We start from the raw sequence: 26,181 nt of genomic DNA on the forward strand, positions 1-26,181 counted from the left end.
GTACTGCCAACGTTAGATATTTACATTAAAAATGTATTTATTTTTGATTTAGTATGTACTGATTTGTTAATAATTTTGGTTTATCAAAAAACTAGTAATATTAGATACAATTAACATTTATGTTTTAAATTGTCTATTGTATTTCGAATACAGCGTTGCTGTATTCAGACATTCTCACAGTTTGCGATGAAGTGGAAGTTGCGCAACATGGCGAGCTAAACTCAGCTGCTCGTTCAGAGATTTAGTTTCGTTGACGGACACGCTCTAGTTAACAGCATTTTAGAGTTAACAGTTATCATAATTCAGTTTGCAACATTACCGAAGGTGATGGGACAGGTAGTGTTATTGTGTGGCTGAGCAGCACAGAACTGTGCCGAAGCGATTTCCGTGCAATATTCTGTTTTCGTTCAGTCGTGAGCTGCACAGGAAGCCGCCAAGCTGGAGCGCCTCCCGGAGTACCTGCGGGACACAGTCGACTGGTTCATGGGGTGAGTTCAGCTCAAACAATTCGCCTGTTTTGAGAATCTCTGGTCATTGTCTAGTATTCTATTTCATACACATATTTAACCGAGTTGCTACGTAGATCGACCTTCCTACTTGTTAAAAAGCTCGCAGAGCTGTTATTGTGCTCCCCAGCTCTTAGTAGTTTCTGGTAGTATAGTTCCAAAGTTCTACCCCAACTGCCAGTACTATTTTGCTAGGGAGGGGGGTCTGGACTCACTGAGGTTACTCTTGTGTTTGTAATTAAACTGCTAGATGCCATATTATAATAAACATTAGTTCATTCAGCAGTCGAAGGAGCACTGTATAAGTAAGTATATTGCAATAATAGATCAGAATGGGCAATACATGCATAATAAGTATTGCAAAACTCTTTGTTAACTGAAAATATATCTAACTGGGTTCTCAAATGCTCTGTAGCACCAGTCCAGACATAGAAAATTAGTGGTGTCAACACTCGGAAAGCATTTATAGCTCAAATTTTATTTTGTGTTGTTAAAATTTATTCACATCACTACACTTAATAAAAAAAACTATTAATACCATAACCTTAAATTTCAAATGGTTATAGACAATAACATGTGTACAACCTATTTGCAAATAAAAGAACCATTTACATTACACAAGGGGCTAAACGGGAGAAATGAAATATTAAAATGTGTCTAGGACTATAACAATGGTACCAAATGAAAGAACTGCATTACTTGTATATTCCAAAACAATATTTTTTTACCATTTTTTTTTTTTACTATATATGCATAACTCTTACTTTGTTTGTATATCTTTGTAGCTTTCTGAATGGTACCACCACTCAAACTGAGTTTAATATTGTAATTGATCCTGTAAAGAAAGTATTTAACTTACAATAACTGAGCCTCAGAGGCAGACATGAAACCAATAAAGCATCAATTTATAATTTCTGCATCAATCTCCCAGAAGAGAATTAACATTTCATATTTTGAGTCAGATTATTAAATAAATAAACAAAAAAAATGCCCTTATTCACTGACTAAATGAATTTTTGCTTATATACTGCAGAGGTACTAAATCTATTGTTTAATTATCTGATACTTATTTCTAAAAATTTCATAAAACTTTGTACCACCAGCGCTCTTAGTCAGGCTGTCCTTGGACATAGGCCTCCTCTAGAATTCTCCAGTGCACTTTGTCTCAGGAAATCCTTTTGGCAGGTCATCTTCCCATCTTTTTTGTGTTGTCCTTTTTTCCTCTTGCCATCTCTAGGTCTCTAGTCATCTCTAGTCAGATTATTACAGAACCAAAAATAAACACAAAGACATGATTTCACAGTTATATTGTTAGTATCACTCAAAACAAACATTTTGCATAAAGTTCAGGAACCTGTAGCCAGATTGGTAGAGGTCACACTACATTAAGAATGTTAAAAAAACTTTCAGGCATTAAGGTTTCCTTGTGATGTTTTTCTTCACAAGTGAATAAAAGTGAGTAAATTCCTTTAATTGAAAATGTTAACTGGGTCACCCTAAAAGGAGGGTGAAGCTCTAGCCACTGACTATCACCACTATAATATATTAATTGACCCTATATATTACATTATTTTTTTCCAGAATATTAAATAACCTATGTCTGTCACCAAGATGCAAGCTATCTCGGTACTAAATTACATAAAAATTTATGGACTGGTTAAGCCAAACATAGAGAAAATACACAAAACAAACATTCAGATAACATATAAATCTTGTAGCAACCCTATATTTAATGCCAAAAAAAGTATCCTACCTATGTCCATATCCTTTCTCCAGGATGCAATCTAAATCTGTGCCAAATGTCATTAAGATTTGTGATGTGGCTAAGCAGAACATCAGTAAGAAGCAAACAAATAAATAAATACACAGACACACAGACACACTTTCGCATTTATAATATTACTATGGATTATGGATTATGGATAATAACTGGCACTGATGCCTGACGGGATATTAAAATTTTCTTGTCAGAAAAATACCAGTACTTATTTAATTCAAATGTGTTGTGAAAAATCAAAATATGGAAATAACTTACCTACTTCAAACCAAGTAAGTGATTCTTAAGCTTTCTGGAGAATGTTAGAAGTGAGTTCCGCCAAGATATTTAGTCATTATGTTATATGATTTTACAATTTTGTTTATTGGGGCCGAGGCTCCCATATTTGTTTTAGAAAGGCTGGCTATAAAATAAACATAAAATTCAAAAAATTCTAAATTCTTAATTCATTTATTGCAAGGAGGCCCAGTTTATAAGCACTTTTGAAACGTTAAGTCAGTCTGTCCGTAATGACTCTACCACCGGTTCGGAAGGCAGAGAACCACCTTCCACCGAGAAGAGCCGGCAAGAAACACACCGTTTGCTCTGTTCAACATCATTTTACAGTTTACAATAAAAAAATATATGTATAATAACATTTCAATCTTGTGGAGATGAGAGCGGAAATGTCGTTAAGCAATTCATCAATCGTATAGTAATCACAATTTATGAAATGTGTTTTAACACATTGTATAAACTGATGAATTGGCATGTCCAAAATTACCTTGGGAATCAGATTATAAAAGCATATACTCAATCCCACAAATGACTTCTGAACCTTTCGCAAACGATATACAGATGTCACCAACTTATGTCCATTTCGAGTAAGACGGTTGTTTATATCCACTTTTCGTTAATAAAGAAAAATGTTTTGTCTTACAAATACTATATTGTGAGGCTACGTAAGGCGTAAGTATACTTATTTCTTTAAATTTTTCACAGAGGAATTCTTGCGATTTATTGATAATATATTGACCGTACAGCTCTTTTCTGCAACATGGATATAGTTTAAATATCAGCAGATTTGCCCCATAATAAGATCCCGTAAGACATCACACTGAAAGAACTGAAAGTAAACAAGTCTTGATGTTTCTACGTCAGTAATCTGTCTAATTTTCCTGACGGCGTAGGCAGCAGAGCATAGTTTACCTGCTAGTGTATAGCACGGCTTACATCGTCAGAGTTATCTCTACCTCTATCAGTTTTAAAAATAAGAGATGTATCATCTGCAAACAGTACAATGTCATAAGTTTCACTGACATGGTGTGGTAGATCATTTATATACACCAAAAATAGAAAGGGAGCAAAAATCGAAACCTGTGGGACACCCATTGACGTAGCCGACTCCTGCGACTATTTTATGCATACCTTTTGGGTTCTGTCACTGGCAAGAAGCAACCAAATTAAGTGCAACGTTTTTCCACCATAGTGGCCTAGTTCAGAAGCAAGGTTGTAATGATCAACACAATCGAATGCTTTGGATAGTTCACAAAGAACAGCTGCTAGATGGCCTAGGTATTCTTAATTTTACTCTTTGCAACAAGTGAGACACATAAAGAGAGTCATTTGCTAATTTATGTAAGACACATAATTCCAACAACTTTCTACGACCCGATAGGGAACATCTTATAGTGACGCAGCCTCATGCCATGTGGTAACTCGAGTGTTTAATTGGATTTAACTGTCGCAAAGAATCAGGTGATAGGGAGGCGCTTTTGGATACGTTCAATTCTCATTGAGTGTACACTGTAGTGAGGGTTTCAGGTCACAGAAGCATACTCCAATACACTTCAAGTCAGAACATTGAGTAATAGAATCTTCTTATTAGAATTACGAACTAATTTGGTGAACGAAAAATTTGGTAAACTTAAGAACTACATTTAATGAAACCAGTGAGCTTCGAAGCTCTCAATACGAGGGATGAATCTTCGTTTTTGATCAAAAATCACCACTAGATCTCTAATTTAATTTACAGTTGTAATGCTATGAATAATTATTTTAATGTAATAATATTTCCGTTTCGAGATATTAAACATTCTGTATGATTCAGTATCGTTGTTCGCACTACACCACTTAGTTAGCCTGTCTAGGTCCTCCTGCAACTACCTACTGCGGTTGATAAGCTGTAATTTTTTGAAAAGTTCCGTTGTGTGTCTCCGAAACTGTTCATCAGGTCTATATGAAATTTAAATAGGACAATTTCGTAATAGACTCCTTTGGAACAAAAAAATAATTTTGCAAATCCGTCTATAAATGACGGAGGTATGGATAAGATAAAAAAACAATATCAATAAGAAGATGAATTCAAAAACGACTTTGAAAATGATTTTGCCTAAAGAAAGCTAATACAATAATATCAGCTAATCCTAACTGTAGTCAATTTCCGCGACACGGAACCCTCAGCGCGAGTCGTAGTGGCCGGCTGGCGCGGCCGTCGTGGCAATGATTAGTGCGCCGGGCGCCGCGCGCGCCAGTGTCTCGCGGCGCGCGCCCGCGACGCCACGCATGAGCGAGCAGGCCAGTCCGCGCCGCTGGCCCGCGGCGCTGCGGCGCGGCGCGCGCGCCTACCGCAGCGTGCCGCCCACGCCGCTCGCCGTGCTGCCGCTCGACATCGACGACACGGTCTCGTGCTTCTGCAGGTGCTCTTCCGCTTTACTCTCTCGCGCAGCGTCCCGCGAGGCGCGAGGGTCTCGCTCTACCGAGCGCCTCTCGCGGCGGAGCTGTGTTGCAATGGCCTCGTGCTTATCGATATGCGTTATCAGCTGACGTGACGTCAATTCCAGCGCTGCGCTACGTGTAGCCACAGCATCGATCTGTGCGCTGGCCCACTACTAAAGTGCTTACATGGTTTTTTTATTTTAATGTACGGTAGTCGATATTCATATGTGTGACGTATCTTTATCGGGTGAAAATTTATATACGTTTTGCTTTTCAAGTGTATCGGAATCACTAGGTATTTTCCAATGTTGAGGACAGTCTGGAAAAACCCATGGTTAACAGACCTCTTACCAGTCATGGTCCACAGCACTTGCGAGGTAGAGAAACGTTATATCGCTGCCTTCGGATTGTAACGCCATCGTCTAAGAGGAAGGATAACGAGAGTAGGAGGGATAAAAAGTTTCCGCCAATTATAATTTATAAATATTGAATCTCTTAAAGTATCGTCACCCTTTTCACACCTTTTTGCTGGTAACAATGGTGATGGAACGGAGTTGTGCACGACCACATTAGCATCGTCAGCTGTTACTTGTAGCTTGCGGGCCGCGGGCGTCATCGACGTGTCGTCATGGAAAAACACTGCGCTTACTCAGATTAAAAATTTAATGGTGGGCGACTAACGGAAGACCTAGCGGTGCCCTGCAGTTTCAACCGCACAAACTACAGGACGCAGCGTACTATTACAAAGTCTGTAGACCTTTCTCAATAAATCCGCTACCAAATAACATAAAGTTATTACGATAGGAAAGATAGGAAGAACAAGGATATATTATTAACGCCAACAGTTTGTTCAAAAATGTTGAAAGAAGTTGTTTCAACATTTTTGAACAAACTGTTGGCGCTAATAATATATCCTTGTTCTTCTATTTTAATTCAATTTAATTCTAGTACGCACCGCAAAGGTCTAGCAGAATATCTGTTCTGACTGCGGTGATATGCGCGAGGGCACTTTAGCACACAGAAAGCCAAATAGCCGCGTCCTAACTGCGCCCTTAATGGCGCGTCGTTCAAGTTAGTGTGCTGCGAAGCAGGAGAATGGTGTGCCCTCCCCTGCCGCGCCCCCGGGTGAGAGGTGGCAGCGAATTATAATGTCTCTAACATCGGAAAACTTGGGATTCTCATACTCATACAAATCACTCTGTAGTGGTACATTTCCGAAACAAACTAGGGAACTAAACGTTGTCTCCGAAAGCGTCCGTCCAGCCGCCCCGTCCGCGCTCACTTTGTTATGATCCATTGAGTTGAAGCAAGCACCGCGATATTATGTTGTCTCAAATTCAGGATCATTCTACGACGAAATGTTTGCATCCAATTTTCTAATTTTCTTCATCCAAGTTGACGTTCTGCCACATATAAATAAGGCCTTCAACGTAAGGACTGAATAAAATTACTTAGAAATTTTCTCAATACCTTCCCTGCAATGGCGACTGACGTATGCCAGTTTTTTTTTCACACGTTCAAAGTCGGGCACCCATTCATTTACTGACTTCGGTCAACTTACTTACCTATACTAGGCCACATTATATTTTGCAGTCATTTGTGATCTGCAGTAGGTCCCAGGGGGATAGGTAATGATAGTTGATTGAAGTTTTCAAAAAAGTTAAATGTTCAAACATATGTGTCAAAATATGTAAATGTTAAAACATGTTGCATTTACCATATTCAAGCAAAATAAAAAATTGATTGATTGATTGAAGTATTCGAAAGAAGTGACATCGCTATCTTTGCCATCTGTACCTACCGTATCAATTATCTATATACAATTTTTTTTTTTGATTTGGTGCAGACGAAGTTACGCGGGTAGCTAGTTGTACTATAATCTTTTATTACCTATTCAATGATAACTATGTATAGTGATACTTACTGGTCATGCGTTCCCATCTCGTAACCTGACATTTTTTCTGTTCACTTTTAGTAATTTAATATGTTGATATATCTTCAAGTCAAACTCGGACACCTTGAACGTCGCGGCAGCCATTAGTCATGTCAAAATGTCGATTTAGAAAAGGTTTTGTTTTTTTTAAATTAAGTTTTCTTTATTTACCCAGTCTAAAATCAGATACACTATATTTTATTAAAAGCAACTGGCAGCCCTAGTCCATAGCAACGCACACCGCAGAGCGCTACGACTAGGATGAGGTAGGTGCCTGTAGCCGCGTGTCCTTCAACAATTAGCAGCGATCGCGTCTTCCCAAACTTTCCATGAAAACCTTTACTGCTTTACAAATACTTTTACAGAATTTTATTGTCAGATATTTACTAAATTTATAAGAATTTAAACAACACTATATTTTGTAAATTTAGTTTGTTTAATTTAATTTTTATAGATCTTTTATTTTTCAAATGCTATTAGTCACAGAAGTAATACTAATATATGAATGCCTCGCGGAGCCTCTCTTTAAAATAAGAAATAATGAAGTGAATAAATTATAGTACAACCGGTATAAAGGTTATTCGGAATAAAATAAGGTAAACAAGGGGCTTGCTTAGTTTATTATAATTATATTATTTACAGCAATTTAATTGTATAAAATTTATTTATCTTTAAATATTTGTTTTATAAATATAACCTAAAATAAACTAAATAAAATCTATAAAGTCTTCGAAACCACCGCAGCGAGGTACAGTTCCTAAGATGCTGGCAGCATTGCCCCTTTGGATGGCCAAACTAATTCGTTGCCCGCTCTAGGGTCACCGGTAGACTCGATAATTAAATTTAATTTTAATTACATTTATAATTTTTTATGATACTTATTAATAATTCAGACTCAAAATTCACAACTACGACTCGCAGAATTAATTAAAATTTCTGTGTCAAAAAAAACCAGTATTAGATTCTTCCTGAACCTATGCACAATTACTCCGTGACACAATTATTATTGTCGCTTTGACATATTTTGACAGTTCATACATTTGTTAGCAACTCTAGCAGGTGGATAATTTAGTTACGAAAGGTAAAAATCTACTAGTGTAAATAATCAAAATCTCACTTTTACTTCATTTTCTTATGTTCAGCTTCTACATTCACAAATCTGGCCACACTTTGAGTGCTTTCATGTAAACTTTTAAATGGTTCTAGTTTCACCCTGTTAACAGCGGGGCCCGTTTGAGAGTTGGTACGCTATCAGTCAGTCAGGACGGAGCTTTCGTAGTCATTTAAGATGCTCAGAATGGTACAGTTGGTCGGTCCGCCAGGCGAGGTGTGCGTGTGTGGGAAGCGCGGAGGCGGCGCGCGGCGGGTGGCTGAGCTCACTCGTGTTGTTGCTTGTTGCAGGTGAGTGCGGCCGCGGGCGCCGCGTGCATGTCTCTGTCATGCTGGACTGCCTCTGGTAAGACTCCTGTCCCACCGCATTCAGTTGTCCTCGTAACCGTACGCGCCCGCTCGCTGCAGCGTGCACGTCGGACAGCATCGGAAAGTTCCAGGGCCCTAGGACTTCCGGTTTTATTCAATGTGGTGAATTTGGCTCAAGAAGCTAAATAATGAAGAGTTACTTGATCGCAGAACTCGCTCTTGAAGTGACCATTTAAGGAAATAACAAACTTTGCTACTTTGTGCCGCCGCGCGCGCCGTTCCCATTTTAGTTGTTATCACTTGGATGCTGTTATTTTCCTTGTTTAGTAAAAATAGATTCTACAAGCCAGTGATATCGGCTGCGTAGAATTTGCCGCGGTGCTACAGGCAAATACCAAATTTTCCTAAGATCACTTCAATAGTTTACGCGTAAGATGGCCAAAAACGGAACAGAAAACCCCCTTAGCGGTCATTATAGGGATATCTTTGTTTTTTTTATATTATAGAACTTTCAAAAAAATCTGAAATCTTCATGATAAGTTATTTGTAAATTCTTTTAAAAATTTACACCCTGTTGCATCTTAGGTTTGTCCTGGCTGACTGATCTGTCAGCGCACAACTCAAAACATTGAAACGTTGTCAATATATTTTTTATCCCTTAAGCACCTGCTAAGAATGATTTCTGAAATTTCACCCCGAAGCAAGGTAAATAGGGGGAGAAATTCCATTCAATTTCGAGTTACATTATCCGCTATCTATGGAACTTGGTGTTTGAGCTTTAAGTTGGAATAATCTGCAATCAGTCCCAAGACTTGCGTATGCAGACGTATTTTGGTCGATCCTCAATAAGAGTCTGCTCGTTCTCTTCCAAGACGTCTTGGATAATCTTTTCCCCAGAGTCTGTTCGCCGTCCTTCCTCTTCATAGTTGGCATGTGCCGGTGGTGGCGCAGCGCCTCGTTGCTGACGTACCACGGCGCGTGCACATTCTTTATATGAGCAGCTTGTCTGACTGCCAACTTGGAGTTTCCACCCAAACGTATTTACTATGTTATTTTAAGTTCTTGTCTTTGAGATTTGATGTGCTATTTCCTCAGCAGTATTCGGTCAAGGTATATGTCCTCGCCTCAGGGTGAAAGTCACTTGCGCCGATTTGTTTGCGCTTGCCTCAATCCACTAGTTTGTAGCTAGGCTGCTGGGCCATCTGCAATTGTTGCTGTCGTATTATAAAAAGTAGTATAAATAGAGAAAAATATTTTACAGGTTTAAAAATAAAGTAAAACAGAACAAGTTTTTAATTTTTGGGTCACATCCGTGGAACTTTATATTTCGGCTTTCGATTTGAGATAATAAATTAAATGTTTACAGCTTTTTTTAATTTTACCGTTGAACGGGTTAACAAGGGGTTGAACGTTCATAATGAAGTCCGACATTTTTCAAGTTATCTTCGTGGAACATAACTTAAAGTGTTTAAGTCTTATTGAGTTTGAAGAAGCACGTAGTACACCAGTTTTAAAAATTACCCATAGGGTAAATATGGGATATGAGTTGTAGACAGTCCTTCATTTCTTTTTAAGTGACATCGATAAAAATGGGTAGTTAGGTTTACAATAAAACAATGAAAAACATTAAACAATTATTGTTTTTCTCATACAAGCCAAGTAGGTTAAATATTGGAGGTGTATTTGCGAGGATGTTTTAACCGTTGGAGCTACCCGTACCCGTAAAACCTCTTTTTTTGAATTTGATAGCTAAAGGTTATTAAAGACTCTTTATTTAAAATTACGCCCTATTCTTAGCCCTGTATCGTTCGTTGGTGCCTCTTTATTGGGGGCAATTATATAAGTCGCGGCAAAAGCCTGCCTCTTAATCAGACGAGAGAAAATTCTAAATTTTGCCGTGATCGATTCCGGGACCTCCCGCTTATCAGAGCACAGTGCCCGCCACTGCGCCAGGGGCGTTGAAGAGCATAAACCAACATACCAGCTGACGCGAGTCGCCAGCGGGCCGCACAGTACCGCACAGGCCGCGGTCCGCGTCGCTCGTGCCGGCCGAGCGACGAGGCTCCTCGGCACCTCGGCTCCGCGACACGGGGATATGGCGTGTGGAATTGTTCCAACAGAGAAACTCCTCCTACACGAAACGGTTTGCTTGAAATAAGCGAATGCATGGGTTGTGTGGCGCAGTGCAATTTCTCTAACGGTAAAACGGAGCGGTATGCCGCAACGATCATGTAGCGAATGGCAGCGCCCTGCCGGCCGGTGCGCGGCTTACACTGGTTAGCGCTATTGCGAGACGTTTACTATGTGCGGTGAGTCGAACCAGACGAAAATTATGATTTTAAAGCAGACTAACACTATGGTTTCACTCGTTTAAACAACAGACGTAATGTACTGCTGCAAAAGCTACAACCTTGCTCAATAAATCAGCTACGTAACGAATTATTTTTTAACAAATACAATATATATTCAATGAAAACAGAGCTTCTTGCGAATAATTTATCTATCCCTGCTCTTGAAGCTTCAATCACCCTTCAGTCACACGTACAAACTTTATCTATTATTGAGTTAATTCCGTCACAAGTGACTGAAAATAATTTAAGTACTAGTGTAATTAAGAAAGTTGACTCTGCAAATGGATGGGTGCCCCACTTTGGAAGTTTGAAAGAAATCTTTTTTTTTAGTTAATCGAAAAATACAAAAAAGTGTAAACTCTTTTAGAGTTAGCCATTACACCCTGCGCCGTCGGCAATCATTGCTCGGGTGTCTCTAGACACAGCCAGTCCTAGTTTCTCTCAGTAACAAAAATAGAAAACGGCAAAGGAAGAGATGCGATTCCCATTGATAGTTGGACTCTTTTGCAGAAGGTTAATTAAGAAATTTTGTCCACAAAAAATATTTAATAACATTTTCAATGTACAGAATTTGACCCGTTTCAGTTTTATTATAAATAATAAATAAATATACTACGATAATACACCCATCGCCATCTAGCCCTTAAGTAAGCGTAGCTTGTGTTATGGGTACTAAGATGACTGATGAATATTTTGATGAATAATATACATAAACACATAAAGCCGGGCCGCTGTCCACTGCGCCGTCAGAAGTATCAAGCTTATATAATGTAATGTATCATACAAATCTGGTCTGTCTAAGCATGTTATTTGATCGCGTGATTCTCCGAGTATCGTATGGTTATATCAGTTCATTTTGTGGAAACCGCGGGGATAAGCTTGTTTGTTATAAATAACGTGGTGGAGATGTTTAAAGTGAATACAAAACGACAGATTCCAATTTAAAATTTATATTTATACTAATATTATAAAGAGGTAAAGTTTGTGACTTTTTTTAATTGTGACACTGTCGGTCGGGTAATATCAGGTTCTACTAAACCGATTTTGAAAATTCTTCTACCAATATAAAGCCACATTATATTATTATGTGGAAAATAAAGGACACAGATTGAATAAATTATAATATATAAACTACACCATACACTTTATTCTTCTGCTTTTCACGGAGTATATGAAATTAAGCTTAATTTTGATAAATAACATTACATCTAAAACAGTATGTAGATAAATTTTTAACAATAAAAATTAACATTATTTATTCAATCTTTATCATTTCATTCACTCATTTGTAACCTGGTTGACTCATACGCGGACGAAGTCGCGAGGGTCCGGTAGTATTATTTTATAATGACGTAACGAGAAAAGTATAATTCCATATTTGATGTTCTGGAAGAGCCGGCCCGTACACTGCGCTGTTGCGCGCACGTGAGACGCGCACGTGCTCCGGTCGCGACCGGTCCCGCGTGAGCACGCGTTGGATCTGCCTTCCGAACCGGTGGTAGAGTCAATACAAACAGACAGACTTGACGTTTCAAAAGTGCTTATATTAGGCCTACTTTAAAAAAAAAAAAAAAAAATAATTTTGATCTCGTTGTCGCAGTGCTCGGTAGGCGGTGGCAGAAGTTGTATTTACTCGGAATCTTAGACACGTATCGAAGATTTCATTTTCGTGCAACCCGTTTGCACAACCGTAGTTTCCATTTGTTTTAACGTTTACTTGAAAACGGTGAACTCGTGAATGGCTTTCCCGGCAACGTCTCTCTCAGGGCCACGCGAAGGGGCTCACGGCTGCGGCGGCGCAATCGCCCCGCGCCCCGCCCGCAGTTTACAAAACACAATGTGTTGCGGCATGCTGCCGCGCCACTCACATATTTTTAATTAGTAATACTTTGTAATATCGCGATCGGCACGAGTCGTGGCCGGAAAACGCTGCGATGAGATGACGCATTCGGTGGTTCCCTGATTCCAAGTACCTTGGTGCTTTAAAGCGGGCAGGCGCCTTGCGCGGCACGCGTTACGCGTTACAGGCTTTGCATCTGGGATTCGGGTGGACGGAACTACGGTGGGCTCATATAGAAGAAACAATCGTAGGAACCAGATTTGCTCTATACCATCAAACTTGTATACGTAACTTCAGTTTTTGTTTTTCAAAGTTTCTCAAGAATAAAAAGCTCCAGCTGGTATATCGATGCTCGAAAACGATGTCACTGACCCCGATTTATTTGGGCCAGGTGACCTCACTCCTGGGAAGGGTGGTGGGGTTGTGCATTTGTGATCCGGGAAGACCGGTCAATTTTCCGGAAGTAGTAGCTCTTTAACGGTTCCCCCTATTTCTGAGACACCCGCCAATCTATCGTGTTACGCGCACAGTAGCGAGCCGGTGATTCCTCCTAGGGCCCATAGTTCCGGCCGTTATTCGGAGCCGTCAGTAATCGACTAAATCGAGAAACGAGCTGAGTTACCTCATACCGGCCGTGGTCTCCGTCGTTGTTAAACGATTAGTACACTTGGAGGCGTAGTGATTCCACACAAACAAATGGTCGCTAAAGAGGCCTGTGATTAGAGCCATTAGTTCGCGGCGCGGCGGCGACTGCCCGCGGCCGCGCGCCCCATGTGTCTCGACGTGCTCGCTAACTACATGTAAGTTGACCGCCATCTCATCGCGAAGGATATTTCTCACACCTAAACGGCCTTCAGTCTAGGGGTGGTTAGTTTTAAAATATTCATCGCTACACTGCATTTACCGTACGCGTTAGTTACAAATAAACCTTATCATTTAAATTGGCATAGATCATGAACGTCAACGTCACTTTAGTTTGTTTGTACCTAATTGTTTACGGTGTATATATATATTTACAACAATATAGTATTTGTAAGACCGCTTTCATCTATCACAGGATAGAAAAATGAATGTTAAAATGTAAAATGTAAATTGTTTATGTAGGAAAAGAGCAACCGCTGAGTTTCTTGCCGGCTTCTTCTCGGTAGAATCTGCCTTACGAACCGATGGTAGAGTCACATTAGAGTTATATTAAACCTACTTGAAATAAATGAATTTTGAATTTTGAAAACAAAACATTGCTCTTTATAAACGTAAAGTGGATATAAACAACCGCCTTAATCGAAATGGACATAAGTTATTGACATCTGCATATCGTTTGCGAAAGGTGCAGATGTCATTTGTGGGATTAAGTATATGCTTTTATAAAATGACTTCCAAGGTAATTTTGGACCTGCCAATGCATAAGTTTAAACATAACAAATTTCATAAATCGTGGTTACTATACAGTTGATGAATTACTTAACGACAAGGCTGCTTGGAAGCAGGCTCCGCTCTCATCTCTCACAAGAAAGAATATTTGTTATGTATATATTTTTTCATTGTAAATTGTAAAATGATGTTGAAAAAGTCTTCTCGGTGGAATCTGCCTTCCGAACCGGTGGTAAAATCACAACAAACAGACTGAATTGACGTTTCAAAAGTGCTTATAAACTGGGTCTACTTAAAATAAATGAATTTTGAATTTAGAATTTTGAGTGACCCCAGCACTGGAAACTACGATACATCAATCGATACCCTAGCGTCGTCACCGCGCCGGTACGCTCTTGTAGTAAGGGGCTGCGGCCCCGGCGGCGTGCGGCGCCTGCCGCCTGCTCCTGTGCTTTTGGCTGAGTGCCGCTGTTTCCCGCTCCTGCCGATTCTGACGCTTGCCATTTCCTAAGATCGTGCTATCTTGTAAGTTTCTGTGTTGTTAAATATATATTATCTTTTGAGAACCACTCTGAGATTACCTCTTCTCTAATATTAGCTGAATTCCTTTCTGTATCGTAAACTCGAATGCGTAAATACCTGTGCGAAGACAATATGCGATACAAATAACTCTGAAGATTTCTTTTTCTTCTGTAGTATTTGAACTGCGATATGATGTTACGTAATAAAGTCATGAATACTAATCGATTTGAAATAGTTCAATGGCACGCACTGAGAGCCAAGAAGTAACCAGCTAGTAGTCAGCTTACACTGCTGGTGTGGGCCACACTACACCACCACCACACTACAGCGAGGCACTATTAACGTTCTACAAGTTTTTAAGTAGCTCGCGCCTTCGCGTAACACCGAGGCACCGATAATATTAGTTGTTAATTTTCTTAGTCGCCTGAGTTGCACGGTAGCCTTAGCTCCCCACTCTGAAACAACATTTAGCAATTAATGAACAATTTACTAGATTTTCTGTACAAATTGTGATTGTTTTGTAGAGAGACAATTAGACCAATTGTCCTCTACAAAACAAAATCTCAACGGAAACTGAAACCGTAACCGAAATTTTAATGGTTTCTTAATCGAAATCAATATCGTCAATCAGAGGCTTCTACATGCAATTACTTACATCAGTACCATGTTCAATTGATTCGAACTTTGCAACTGTGAAATAAAACGTACTTACCGAAATTATCATTATTAGAATCGAAGGTAATCATTGATAATGGAAATCGGTTAAGAGCAAAGTTTTACGCGTATGAATGTGGTGAATACCAAAGCCCTATCAGAAAGCAACTTGTTCGGGGGGCTGTTACTCATATAACACCCCCATGAAAGCACTTAACGATTTAAATGGATTTGTCTCCATTTAAAAACCTTATCGAACTCTCGTCAAACGTGCTAATTTATTCATGAATAGGGCTCCGAGCGGCTGCAAAATTAGTCAAATATATATCATATAACAAAGCCTTAAAACAATTAACTTTATCTGGAAAGTTTGTTTATTTACTTAGTCGTTGTAAGCAACACGTGCCAACGAAGTGCCCAAACCAGTTCACGGCGGACCACGCGGCGCGCGACCTCCTTGAACAACTTTAACACATCTTGTTTGCACAACGAGTATGGGCGGCGACGCCGAGAGCACGCTAGCCCGTAGAGATTCGCAGTGGACTCAGTAACGACGATGTAGTATTATAGATTAGCGGCTTCTTCCAGAAGCGCTGCTGTCAAAACTTAATAGAAAGCGCCGCACTCCGGTGACGCTCTCAGCCGGGCCGCATCGCAGCGCATGTAGGGACGAGACATACAATTCAAATAAAAATAAATGTTAAATTTTAACCAATTTGCACTCTGTCTGTAGTTCATTAATAAGTTGCTGTTCTTTGTTCTTTATTCTGGTAAGAATCAGATGATTTTCGCTCATACCCCGATGCTTAACTTAAGTCATTTAAAATTTGTGACCCTTCATAAATCTTGCTATTGCTTCTCAGTATTTAGAATAGTCAGTATACCAGAAGAGCTTCATTGTTCAATTCACGTGCAACCTGTGTCGTTGGCTGACGGCAACTGTTAGCCAGCACATAAAGGCCGTGGCAGTAGTCAAGCAAGGTCTTCAGCTCAGTACAGTGCGTCGATGTCACGTGGATTGGAGAGGCCCAGCTGGTGGCGCGCGAGCAACTGCTCCCCGCGCACATGCGCAGAGCGCTTGTCATCCACATTGCGCGCCCAGAGCCAAAACGATTTGCCACTGGTTGGTTCGAATGACGCGTGTGCTCCGTGATATCCTTTATGAACAACTATTTATTTTTGTTCTTCCTGCTCAACTTTGTCGTATTCTTAGGAGTCGGCCTTCCTCTACAGTCTACAATATTAACTCAACCTTTTTTTAATATCGATATTGTTATTGTGATCCATATGTTGTGTCTATGTTCAGTTGGGCCTGTATTGGGCTTTTGAAAGAGCTTAGACTGTCGGTTCCGAATGAGGCGGGTGGGTTATCAATATTACTTCTTGTGTGAGATCAATTGCTGAAATCAATGTACAAAGTAAGGCAATTGAATCCGAAAGAAAGCAAAGCATATTAAAAAAGCGTATAACAAATCCCACAGATGACTTTTGTACCATTCGCAGACGATATGCATAGGGCACTGACTAATGGCCACTAGGGCTAATATTTAGTCTTAAAAATACTATATCGTTATATATCTTGCAAAGCTACAATAAGTATCACGGTAAGTAAAGAAATTTGACACGGATGTATTCGCCTGATTAAAGTTTATATATTGATCGTACAGCTCTTTTATGCATTATAAATAAAGTTTCGATATCAGAAGATTTGCCTGATAACAAGATCCCGTAGGACATCACAATAAAACTAGGCTTGTTTATTTTGCAATGTATGCATAATACACAATGAATTTTTCTAGCTATTTCAACTTCAGTAATCTGTCAAATATTTCTTACTGCATAGAGAGCTAAGCTTAGTTTACCCTTTAGAGTACCTGTATGGGCATTCACTGTAGCTTACTACCAAGGTCATACCCAGAAAAACTGTAAAGTTCCAGTGAAGTGTGTGATTCTCCATTTATAGTAATATTTTTATACATTTTCTTTACATTTGGTAAGATAAATTCGATACACTTCGTTTTTTTTCACCTGCGACATAGCAAGGCATGCATGGTCTCAGTTATCTTTCGTCCTGTCAGTCTTAAAAATTAGTGGTGTTTAATCTGCAAATAATTCACTGTCGCATGTTCCACTGACATGGTATGGTACATCATTCATATACACTAAAAATAGAAAGAGACTCAAAACTAGGCCTTAACACCCATTGAGGTATTTGAACCCTGATACATTATGTCATTTAGTCAGAATAATAACTATATTATATGCTTTCGCTTGGTTGTTGGATTAAGTGTCGTATTCATTAGTCCTTTACTCAGCGCGTATTGCTAGGAGGTTCGTCACTCTTGAGCCCTGATCGATCGGTTACTCGCATGCCCCGCAAGCAGAGGAGTGGAATTTTTAACATTATTAAAATAAAATAAAAAATGATATAATAGAATATAATAAAAAAAAGAACAATGCTAATCGTCTTGTCGTGTTTGGCTATGTTGTTTTGTTTAAAAACACTCCTTATAGCATGCTATCACAACTTTTTCCATTGATTGTCTTCTAGCGCCTTTGACCTTTCACCACGGAACTGGTTACAACTAATAGTGGTTTGCTTAAATCCAAAGGTGACGTTTATAATAGTGAGTTCATGTTAATATACTTCTTCAAGCCCTTGGAATCGTGTTTGCGTGTTGTCTTTAATTATTCTCAATCATATTTTAAAAAGTTGTCTATTATAAGGTATGTAGTTTTGAAATGTGCTTTAAATGCAAACATCAATTTAGAATTAAAAATCACTCCGCTGCGGGATCTTTATTTATAATTATTATTATCGCAGTCTGTCAGTTGGAAGTTCTGTATTTAAAGTTATTTACACGAGCACAGAAAACATACACATTGAGATTTGAGGCATTAGTAAAATTTAACCCCTAATGGGTTATAGTAGAGATTTCAAGTCTCGGGACTGACGTCCGTCACCGCCGCAACAGGTGCCCCGCCGCGCCGGCCCGTGACGTCACGCGCCCTCCCATTTGCTAGTCACTTGTGTCAAGGGTTCCGCCTTCAGAAACTACGTTGTTTTTGTGGTTGTATTCTCTGTTTATTAAGTTTGTAGCTGCCTGATACGGGAGCCGTGAGCCTGGCCGATTGTACCTCGCGATCGACATCTGCGATATTAAACATCATTACGTTCATTAACATATGTAAGCAATTATTTTCTGAAAATTTAAAACCTAAAGCCAAATAGAATATAACAAATAGATAGACGTACGCTGCTGGAAGCCCCTGGAGTCTTTTGTAGGGAGTTCCAAATACCACAAGTTTGTATCAGTAGCGTCAAGCGGTTTTCAGCGACGCGCAGTTAATAACTGTTTCACTAATCGTAACGGTCCAGAACGTACGGATTAAAAATGCCGTTTGGGAAAAACGAAGGGAGGGTTTGCCCAAATCCAAGATTTTTACCGGAGCCCCCTAAATGTTTTCAAAAAAGTCACAAGTCAAATAATTGCATCTCTCGTCACATTTGTAATGCTGTCGCTGTTCTAGAAAATTATATGTACTTAATGAATATAAAAGTTTGCATTTTACTGAAACATTTATCTAGTTATGATTTGAAACAGTTTGCACATTCGATTGACCCGAATATACCGCTAACTCGCGGGTGCTGCTCACGAGCGCCGCACCCAGCAGTAGTTCCCAGGCTCGTGGGAAGTGGGTGGCGCGGCCTTGGCCCGCCGGCCTGCGCGCTGGCTTTGCCGTGACGACATCGTTATTTACTAGCCCGAATTCTGGTACGGCCCTGCCTATGCGAAGCCGAGCTGCTTACCGGACCAATGCCCATACAAATCCACAAGCAGGCATCGTGGCAAATATACACCGTGAACGGTGACGACATCGATATTCAATGTTATCTTTCTAATTAATTCCCAAAATGTTCAGTTATCTGGAAGGAACACTCGATTCTACCCAAAATGACCAATCACATGCCCCAACGTTCATTTATTCATATATATTTTAATTATTGTGAGAGATGATGTTCAAACTACATCCGTTAGAAGTTGTCTCAAGCTTTTTGAAACATCCAATCACGTAAACATTGCTAATCGCAAGAGACCGTCCCGCGAACCTACCCCAGTTTCACCTCATCTGTTTTAATTCCCTGTCGCAAATAAACGAGAGATGTTTTGCTTAGCAGCAGCAACGTTGTAACCAAAGTTGACCCGAGTCAGACAATAGACTGGTCAGTCTCAGCTGCTGTGAACAGTTTGTTTCAGAGATGTGCGAGATGATGATAGTCGATTGTCAGTAAATGGAGTCACATTACTTATCTAGCTTCAGAATAATGTTGCTTACGGGCTATTTTGTTACACAAATATAATGTGGTGACTGATGCTTGAAGTTGGTAAAACCTGTGTCTCAAGCCACCAGGCCTATTTCCCGGAGCAAAACATTGTACAGGAATGTGTTTCTAGACATCATTGTCATTGTAATGAAATGTCCGATTCTAATGAATTAAAAAGTATTTCACAGCTTCATAAATACACTTGATGTCAAAATTATTTATTTAAATAAGAATTTATACTAGGATACAAATATAACTAGAAGAATATAATAATGTAATATTGTAATAAAAATAATAACAAATATTGTTTTTATATCACAAAACCTGCTGTTGTGAGTTAACTGTGATAGTTAGAAGTATGTCCTCTGGGATCTTTTTGTAGGTGACTAATACATAATTACATAATTTTTGTGTATATTATAGGCAAAATTTAGCTACTTTGGTTTACATTATTGCAATTTACTTATAGATCTCTAGTTTTTTTTTAGATAAATCATAGCGTTTTTTTCTTTGTGAAAGTTTTTCCAAGAAATGGTTAAAATCGGTCCAGTATTTTCAGAGTCTATTGTGTGCAAACAAACTAAAAAACTTGCTAATGAATTTTAGCATGGCGGGTGAATAGCATTTGGCATATAGCTGTGGCAACAAATAACATAGCCCACTCTAGCAATTTCGATTTCTGCCTTATGAAAAAATGTATTTAAATTTTAATGTTTCCCACCGCGTGGGCAGTCGAGTGTACGATAATAATATTATATTGACCCCAGTGACATTACTTAATTGGCTTAGCTAATGTTACGTTTTTCAATCATAATTCTCTGTTCACTAGTTATGAGTTTAATTTAACGTGTGACATGACCTTGAACAGCGTTAGAGTAGAGCGCATTGGATTCACAATACGGGGTGCAGTAGTAGTAGTGCGGCATGCTGCACTGCTGCGCCGGTGTGCAGTATCCTCAGATAAAGTTGAAGTTTAATGAGTACGTGATGGTTTTCGCGCCAAAACAAACGCAGTGTTATAAGTGCACTGCCATAATGTGACAGTCACTTTCCGCTCTCTCGCCGCCACCCATCTCGATCTTGTCATGTTGTCCTCCTCTGAATCTGATCCGTCGCAAAAACTGCGCAGTCTGCAACAGCACGTGAACGTGCCGCTGAACTTTGGATGCGGCTTTTGCTTATAGCCGCGTGCCGTATCGACTGCGTACATAATCGCTCGTGTGCGTGAATCAATCGCAGAAATAATAATGTAGGACGATCACGTAGTCCTACCCAAGTATCAATCACTTTGGAAACTGAAGATAGTGTGTGAGTGCGCGGCTATCGCAACCGCGGCGCGGGGTGGCGGGGGGCGGCGCCGCGCGCGCCGGCCGCCAGTCGCCGCAGCGATGTGCCACGCGGTGGTCCTGGGCGTGCTGTTTTCCCTGCCGTCGTATCTTTACTCGGCAGTTCCGTTCAGGTGAGCCTCGGGCGGCGAGTGACATAATCTTCACGAGCACCGCGGGGTGCACACGGTTGCTTGAGCGCCGTGACTCCTTCATTATTTGGATATCCGCTCCTGGGAGATCGTACAACTTAGTCACATCGATGTCGGTTGTCGGTTCGTTTCAAAAAGGTATATTTCGTTTCCGCTGGACGCCGCGAGGGCACGTCACGGCGCCTATGCGTCACGGTGCAGCGTCGGCGGTGGCTTCCGCGTAGTCGCCTTGGCGCGCGCGGCGCGTGACGTGTGGAGCGACCTCGGATCGATCTGGCGCGGCGGGTGCGGGCACCGCGCGGTGCCGCGTGCAGGGTCAGCTCGAGACGCGGCAATGTTTGAATGAAATGTTTACTGATTGCAAAACGAGTGGAAGCAGCAGGCGGGTGGCCTTTTGTCTAAACGCGCCTACTGTACCTATATTGTAATGATTATTGCTCGGTCGCAGTGCAGAGAGTGGTGACATGTTTAGTTTCGCGCATCTTACAATGTGTAATCTCCTGGATTGTGTTTCACGGAGCAGCAAGAGCCGGTCGGCCGGCGCCGCGGCGGCAGAGAGAGCGCGCTGGGCTAGTGCAAGTGCAGTGGAAGTAATATACGTAATGCAACTGAAAAGCAAGGCGTTACGAGCCTCAAAGACATCGAGAACAAGTGTTTGACGGGATGGCTTGGGCGAGGACCCAGGTACCACACCTAAACGAAACTCGTCCCTACTCCAGGTTCAAAACAAAAAAATAAAAAAAAAATATTGTAGGTACTAGTAGTGTTCGCTTGCGACTTCGTTCGCTAATTCGGATATGTTTCCCATACAAGATTTCTTCGATTATTCTACACAACAAGGGAACCTACCCCGACCCACCGCGTCGACTCGCGCGCCGGCCTTGCTTGAATATTGGGGCTACCAATAAATGCGAAAAAAGTTTTGTTGATATCTCCTGAGTGTAGCGCAGTCTGGGTAATTAACTTTTCCCAGACTGCTACACTACCTACATTTATTTTTAACTTGGATTTTGCTTTAAAAATGGACCTGTATCGGATATGCACCCGTATTTATATAAAAAAATACCCACCCAATGTCATAAACATTGGCTGTGAATCAAACATAATTATAATTATTTCTTGAAAACAATTCAGTAATTAATTAAGAATTATGAGAACATTCGTTAAAATTCTAATCAATTTAATTAAAGACTTTCATACAAACTTTGATCCCTTATTTGGCTCCTTTAAGGAGAGAATTTTCAAAAAGTATGGAATATCTCTATTTGAAACAAAAAGCCAAGTTACTTCATGGATAGATAGAACTTGAAAAATTACAGAATTTCATACAAACATTCACCTTTATTACTTCATTACTATCTTTTGGGTGGGATTTATAAAATTTGTCTGTTGGCGTTTTAAACTTTTGTCAAAATTTCAAGTTTCTAGCCCCAGCGTTTAGAAGTCAGTCAAAACTATGAGTTTTGTATATATTTTAAAAGATATGTCATTATAAAATATAAGTTACGTTATATCAGTTAAAGATTTAATGACATAGTTATCATGTCATAGAAATATACATAATTGAAGAGTACTAATCCAAAAAGTAGTATTTTTTTTGTATCTTAACATTTTTCTTAATTTTAGTCAACATCAAAACACCTGTTGATTCGTTCAATTGAAAATACTTTTTGTAAATTTTAAACTTGAAAATATTATTGGCAAAAATCAGTAATTTTAAATATTTTTATATAAAAAAAAAAATTGTTATGAATATAAACTAAGCACACGGAAAAGTAGTCTTCAATTGTCGTGTTACGTTGGCGGGGCCCGAGCCCGTCGTGTGTAAGTGGCGCGTTGCAGGAAGGCGCGGCGCAAGGAGCGCGACGGCGAGGCGGCCGGCGACCCCAAGCTGTACCTGCAGGAGGCGCTGCTGGAGCGCAAGCTGCCCGAGCTCGACATGCGCCAGCTGGTGGAGCTGCCGCACGGCCTGGACTACAACGAGTGGCTCGCGTCGCACAGTGGGTATCCGGTGCGGCCCCGGCTAGCCTAGAGCGAACCACGCTCACGTGACGGCATATACAGCGAGTGGTGTCCCGCAGCGCTGGCGCTGTTCGAGCACGTGAACCTGCTGTACGGCGCCGTGTCGGAGTTCTGCTCGGCGCGCGCGCCCGCCTGCGCCGACATGTCGGGCCCGGGCGGCCGCAGCTACGCGTGGTACGACGAGCGCGGCAAGAAGTCGCGCGTGGCGGCGCCGCAGTACGTGGACTACGTCATGACCTACACGCAGAAGACCGTCAACGACGAGACCATTTTCCCCACAAAATACGGTCAGTGCGAGTGCTTGCAACAACTCTTCGTCGGCCTTTGAAATACGAGTATATAAAATTAAACAAATAGTCACGTGTAGGCTAGGCTAACATGAAATGGACACAATTCAAAGGTATATTGAAATATCGTTCCAATTTTTTTTGTAATTGTGACTTGTGAGTAGGAATAAATTGTATGAGCTGTATATGAAAAACAACTCAAACTTTTCTTCAACATGTTTAAAAGTGCTCGTTTAAGAAAAACGCGCAACAAAATATTAGAACCAACTTAGGTAATTGTTAATAATGAAACTGGGAATAACGCGACGTAAACTTACTTACTTACCTAACCTAACCTAACTTATACCTGATATAGTAATCGCCGACAGTGATGTTGCAAGTACCTTTTGAAATTTTCTTTCAGAATGTTTTTATTTTGTTAACAATTCGACGAATTCAGTAAATGATTCACCTACGGCAGCACAGAGTTTATTGAGAGCCAACCTTAATGAGTGCAACGTTTTTTGTGGATTTAAGAACATATCTGCATCGGATATTACTCAGAATTTTAGGTTGTTAAAACTGAAAAAACGTGTGATCATCGGGTGGTCATGTCTGTGATTGCTCCTTATTTTTTGTAGATATTGGTACTTTGAAACAGTATTTAATAATAATAAATGACATACTAAACCAATTCCTCTATTTAAACCTTACAATTTATACGGTAATAGAAATTACAGACCTATTTCATTATTAGCAGCTCTTCGTAACGTCTTATATCACTTCAATGCAAATAGCTACAACCACAACCGACGCAGTACGGTTTCAGTACAGCTGCAGCGCTAACCTTTAAAACATGTTTTTGTGATCCTATCTAAATCATAAAATCTTGCTTCTTAAAAACGATGCACTTGATTTGGTCGGCTCTTGACATCTGCGCCGCTATCTCGCGTATCTCGAGAAGAAAGCTTGGAGCCTAGGACCCATTCGATATGTTGGACAAACAATCTTCTGCTGCAGTACAAATAATCAATATCCGCAGCGTGAGCCGGTAATAGACTGCCTCGTGACATGATGCAAAAGTCCCAAAACTACACGAACCTAGCAGTTCGTGCATTTGACATATTATAATATACGAACACAGTCGGTCCGATTAATTATTTAATTATTGTACACTTAAAAATAACAATCAATTTTCGATCGGGTAGCTAATATTTAGGAGTCGGGTTTATCTCCGGGAGACTCATCCTCGTGACTGCGGCGTGCTTGCAGCGAACGAGTTCCCGGCCGGCTTCGGCGGCGTGGTGCGGCGCGTGGCGCGCCTGCTGTTCCACGTGGTGGCGCACCTGTACGCCGCGCACTTCCGCGAGCTGGCCCTGCTGCGCCTGCACGCGCACCTGCACCTCACCTTCGCGCACCTCACGGCGCTCGACCGCCGCTTCGCGCTGCTCGACCCCAAGGAGACCGAGGTGCTACTCACGGCACAGCCACTCAGTGCTTCTTTATTGTCTTCACATTTCCATTAATACGTTTTTTTCGTACAATTATAATCATAACTGAATTTGGGCATGCGGTTCGTGGGAAGGTCATTGTGTACACTATATAATGTACTTCTGCGTCGTTTCAAATATTTCTATGCCAAAAGCGAGTCGATTGGTTGCCTACCGACATAGCACAGCGAGTCGACCGCTTGCGACTTAGCACTTGCAACTTCTCGTCTGTTGTATGGGCACGCTCCATCGCTCGTAGCGATGTTGCGATCGCACTTTCGTGGTTGGTACCGCGGTCGCTCGAATCAAAACTTGCACAGAGATGGTCGCATGGGCCGCGGGCGCCCGCTCACGCCGCTGTCGCCGCAGGTGCTGCGCGACCTGGAGGTGGCGCTGCGGCTGGCCGAGCCGGCGGGCGAGGCGGGCGCCGACGACGCGTCGCCGCGCCGCTCGCCCGTCGTCACGCAGCCGCTGTCGTCGGCGTGACCGCCGCCGCGCCGCCGCCGCGCCGCGCGCTGGGTACTTAAGAGTCGCGAGGCGGCCGCGCGCCCGCCGCGAGCCCGTCTCGCAACTTGAAGACTTGTTAACTCTATTGTAAATATTTCGATCTGTTAAGTAGTTTTAGGTGATTACGATTAGTTTATAACTTTGTGATTGCTTTGGTTGTAAATAAAAGTGATATTTGTTTAACTAATAAACTGAAAGCTTTATGTCCAGTTTCATTTGGTCCTTTCCTTCTTCGCCACAATGCTTCGGCAAATATAATTCGAGCGCTGATTCAATGTCATATTCACAGAGGGCTTATAACGACCTACGTATACAATACAATAATGGCTTCATAGTATTGTTGAGGCTGCCGCACTTCAGTAGTGCCTCACAAATGTTCGCGGAGAATCACGTTCATGACTTCTGCGCAATCATGAGAAAAGATCTGCATGAATGATGAGCAGAATGCGCGGAAGCTCTAATAATATTTTGAAAATATTGTTCAATAAATGGGATACTACCTTTACGGAGCACTGGGTTGGTACAAACATACACACCGAGTGCTCAAGAGGGTACTTACCTTACTTAGGAGATTCCTAATTTTTTATTGGAGTTTACTCCTTAAGAATCGATTTTCATATATAAGGCGCCCGGTATGAGAAAAATGTGAGAAGTAAAATCTACTGATGAATTACCTCATTACGTTTTCGCTTTGCGACGTTGCATGCCCGGCAACTGTGATGCGCGAACATGCAACGTCGCTTTCTTTTAATTAACTTATTTTTACTATTTAAGTTACCAAGGAAACCGAATAATATCTAGATAAAGAAACAAACACATAAATGTATAGGACAGAGTGAGATAGAAAACATTATACATTTTTTTACCTATTCTAGTTACCATGGAAACTAAATAATAAACCTAACATTTATCCTAATAGTTCTGATACTCTACATCCACCTCAATCTCTCGTAGGCTACTTTTTAGAAGTTACACTTCCGCCATGTGTAAATAAATTGCACAGTATTTTTTTATCATTATAA

At 40.7% G+C, this 26,181-nt stretch overlaps 1 protein-coding gene across 9 annotated transcripts; it reads left to right on the plus strand.

The window, feature by feature from the left end:
* Window positions 1-35: 35 nt before the first annotated feature.
* On the plus strand, window positions 36-25,362 carry LOC120623760 (MOB kinase activator-like 2). 9 transcript variants are annotated; one of them, XM_039889976.1, is made up of 7 exons: window positions 36-336; window positions 412-488; window positions 8,315-8,369; window positions 22,717-22,874; window positions 22,956-23,183; window positions 24,435-24,631; window positions 25,022-25,362. In XM_039889976.1, exons 3-7 carry the CDS (start codon window positions 8,353-8,355, stop codon window positions 25,136-25,138), a joined length of 717 nt encoding a protein of 238 aa, XP_039745910.1. In that variant the 5' UTR covers window positions 36-336; window positions 412-488; window positions 8,315-8,352; the 3' UTR covers window positions 25,139-25,362. The 9 variants fall into 9 exon arrangements, with proteins under 9 accessions (XP_039745910.1, XP_039745909.1, XP_039745912.1 ...); XM_039889975.1 differs by having other exon boundaries at window positions 36-488; XM_039889977.1 differs by lacking the exons at window positions 36-336; window positions 412-488 and adding an exon at window positions 4,929-4,961.
* The last annotated feature ends 819 nt before the right edge of the window (window positions 25,363-26,181 follow it).

This window comes from Pararge aegeria, chromosome 5, assembly GCF_905163445.1.
Source record: "Pararge aegeria chromosome 5, ilParAegt1.1, whole genome shotgun sequence".
Classification (NCBI taxonomy): Eukaryota; Metazoa; Arthropoda; class Insecta; order Lepidoptera; family Nymphalidae; genus Pararge; species Pararge aegeria.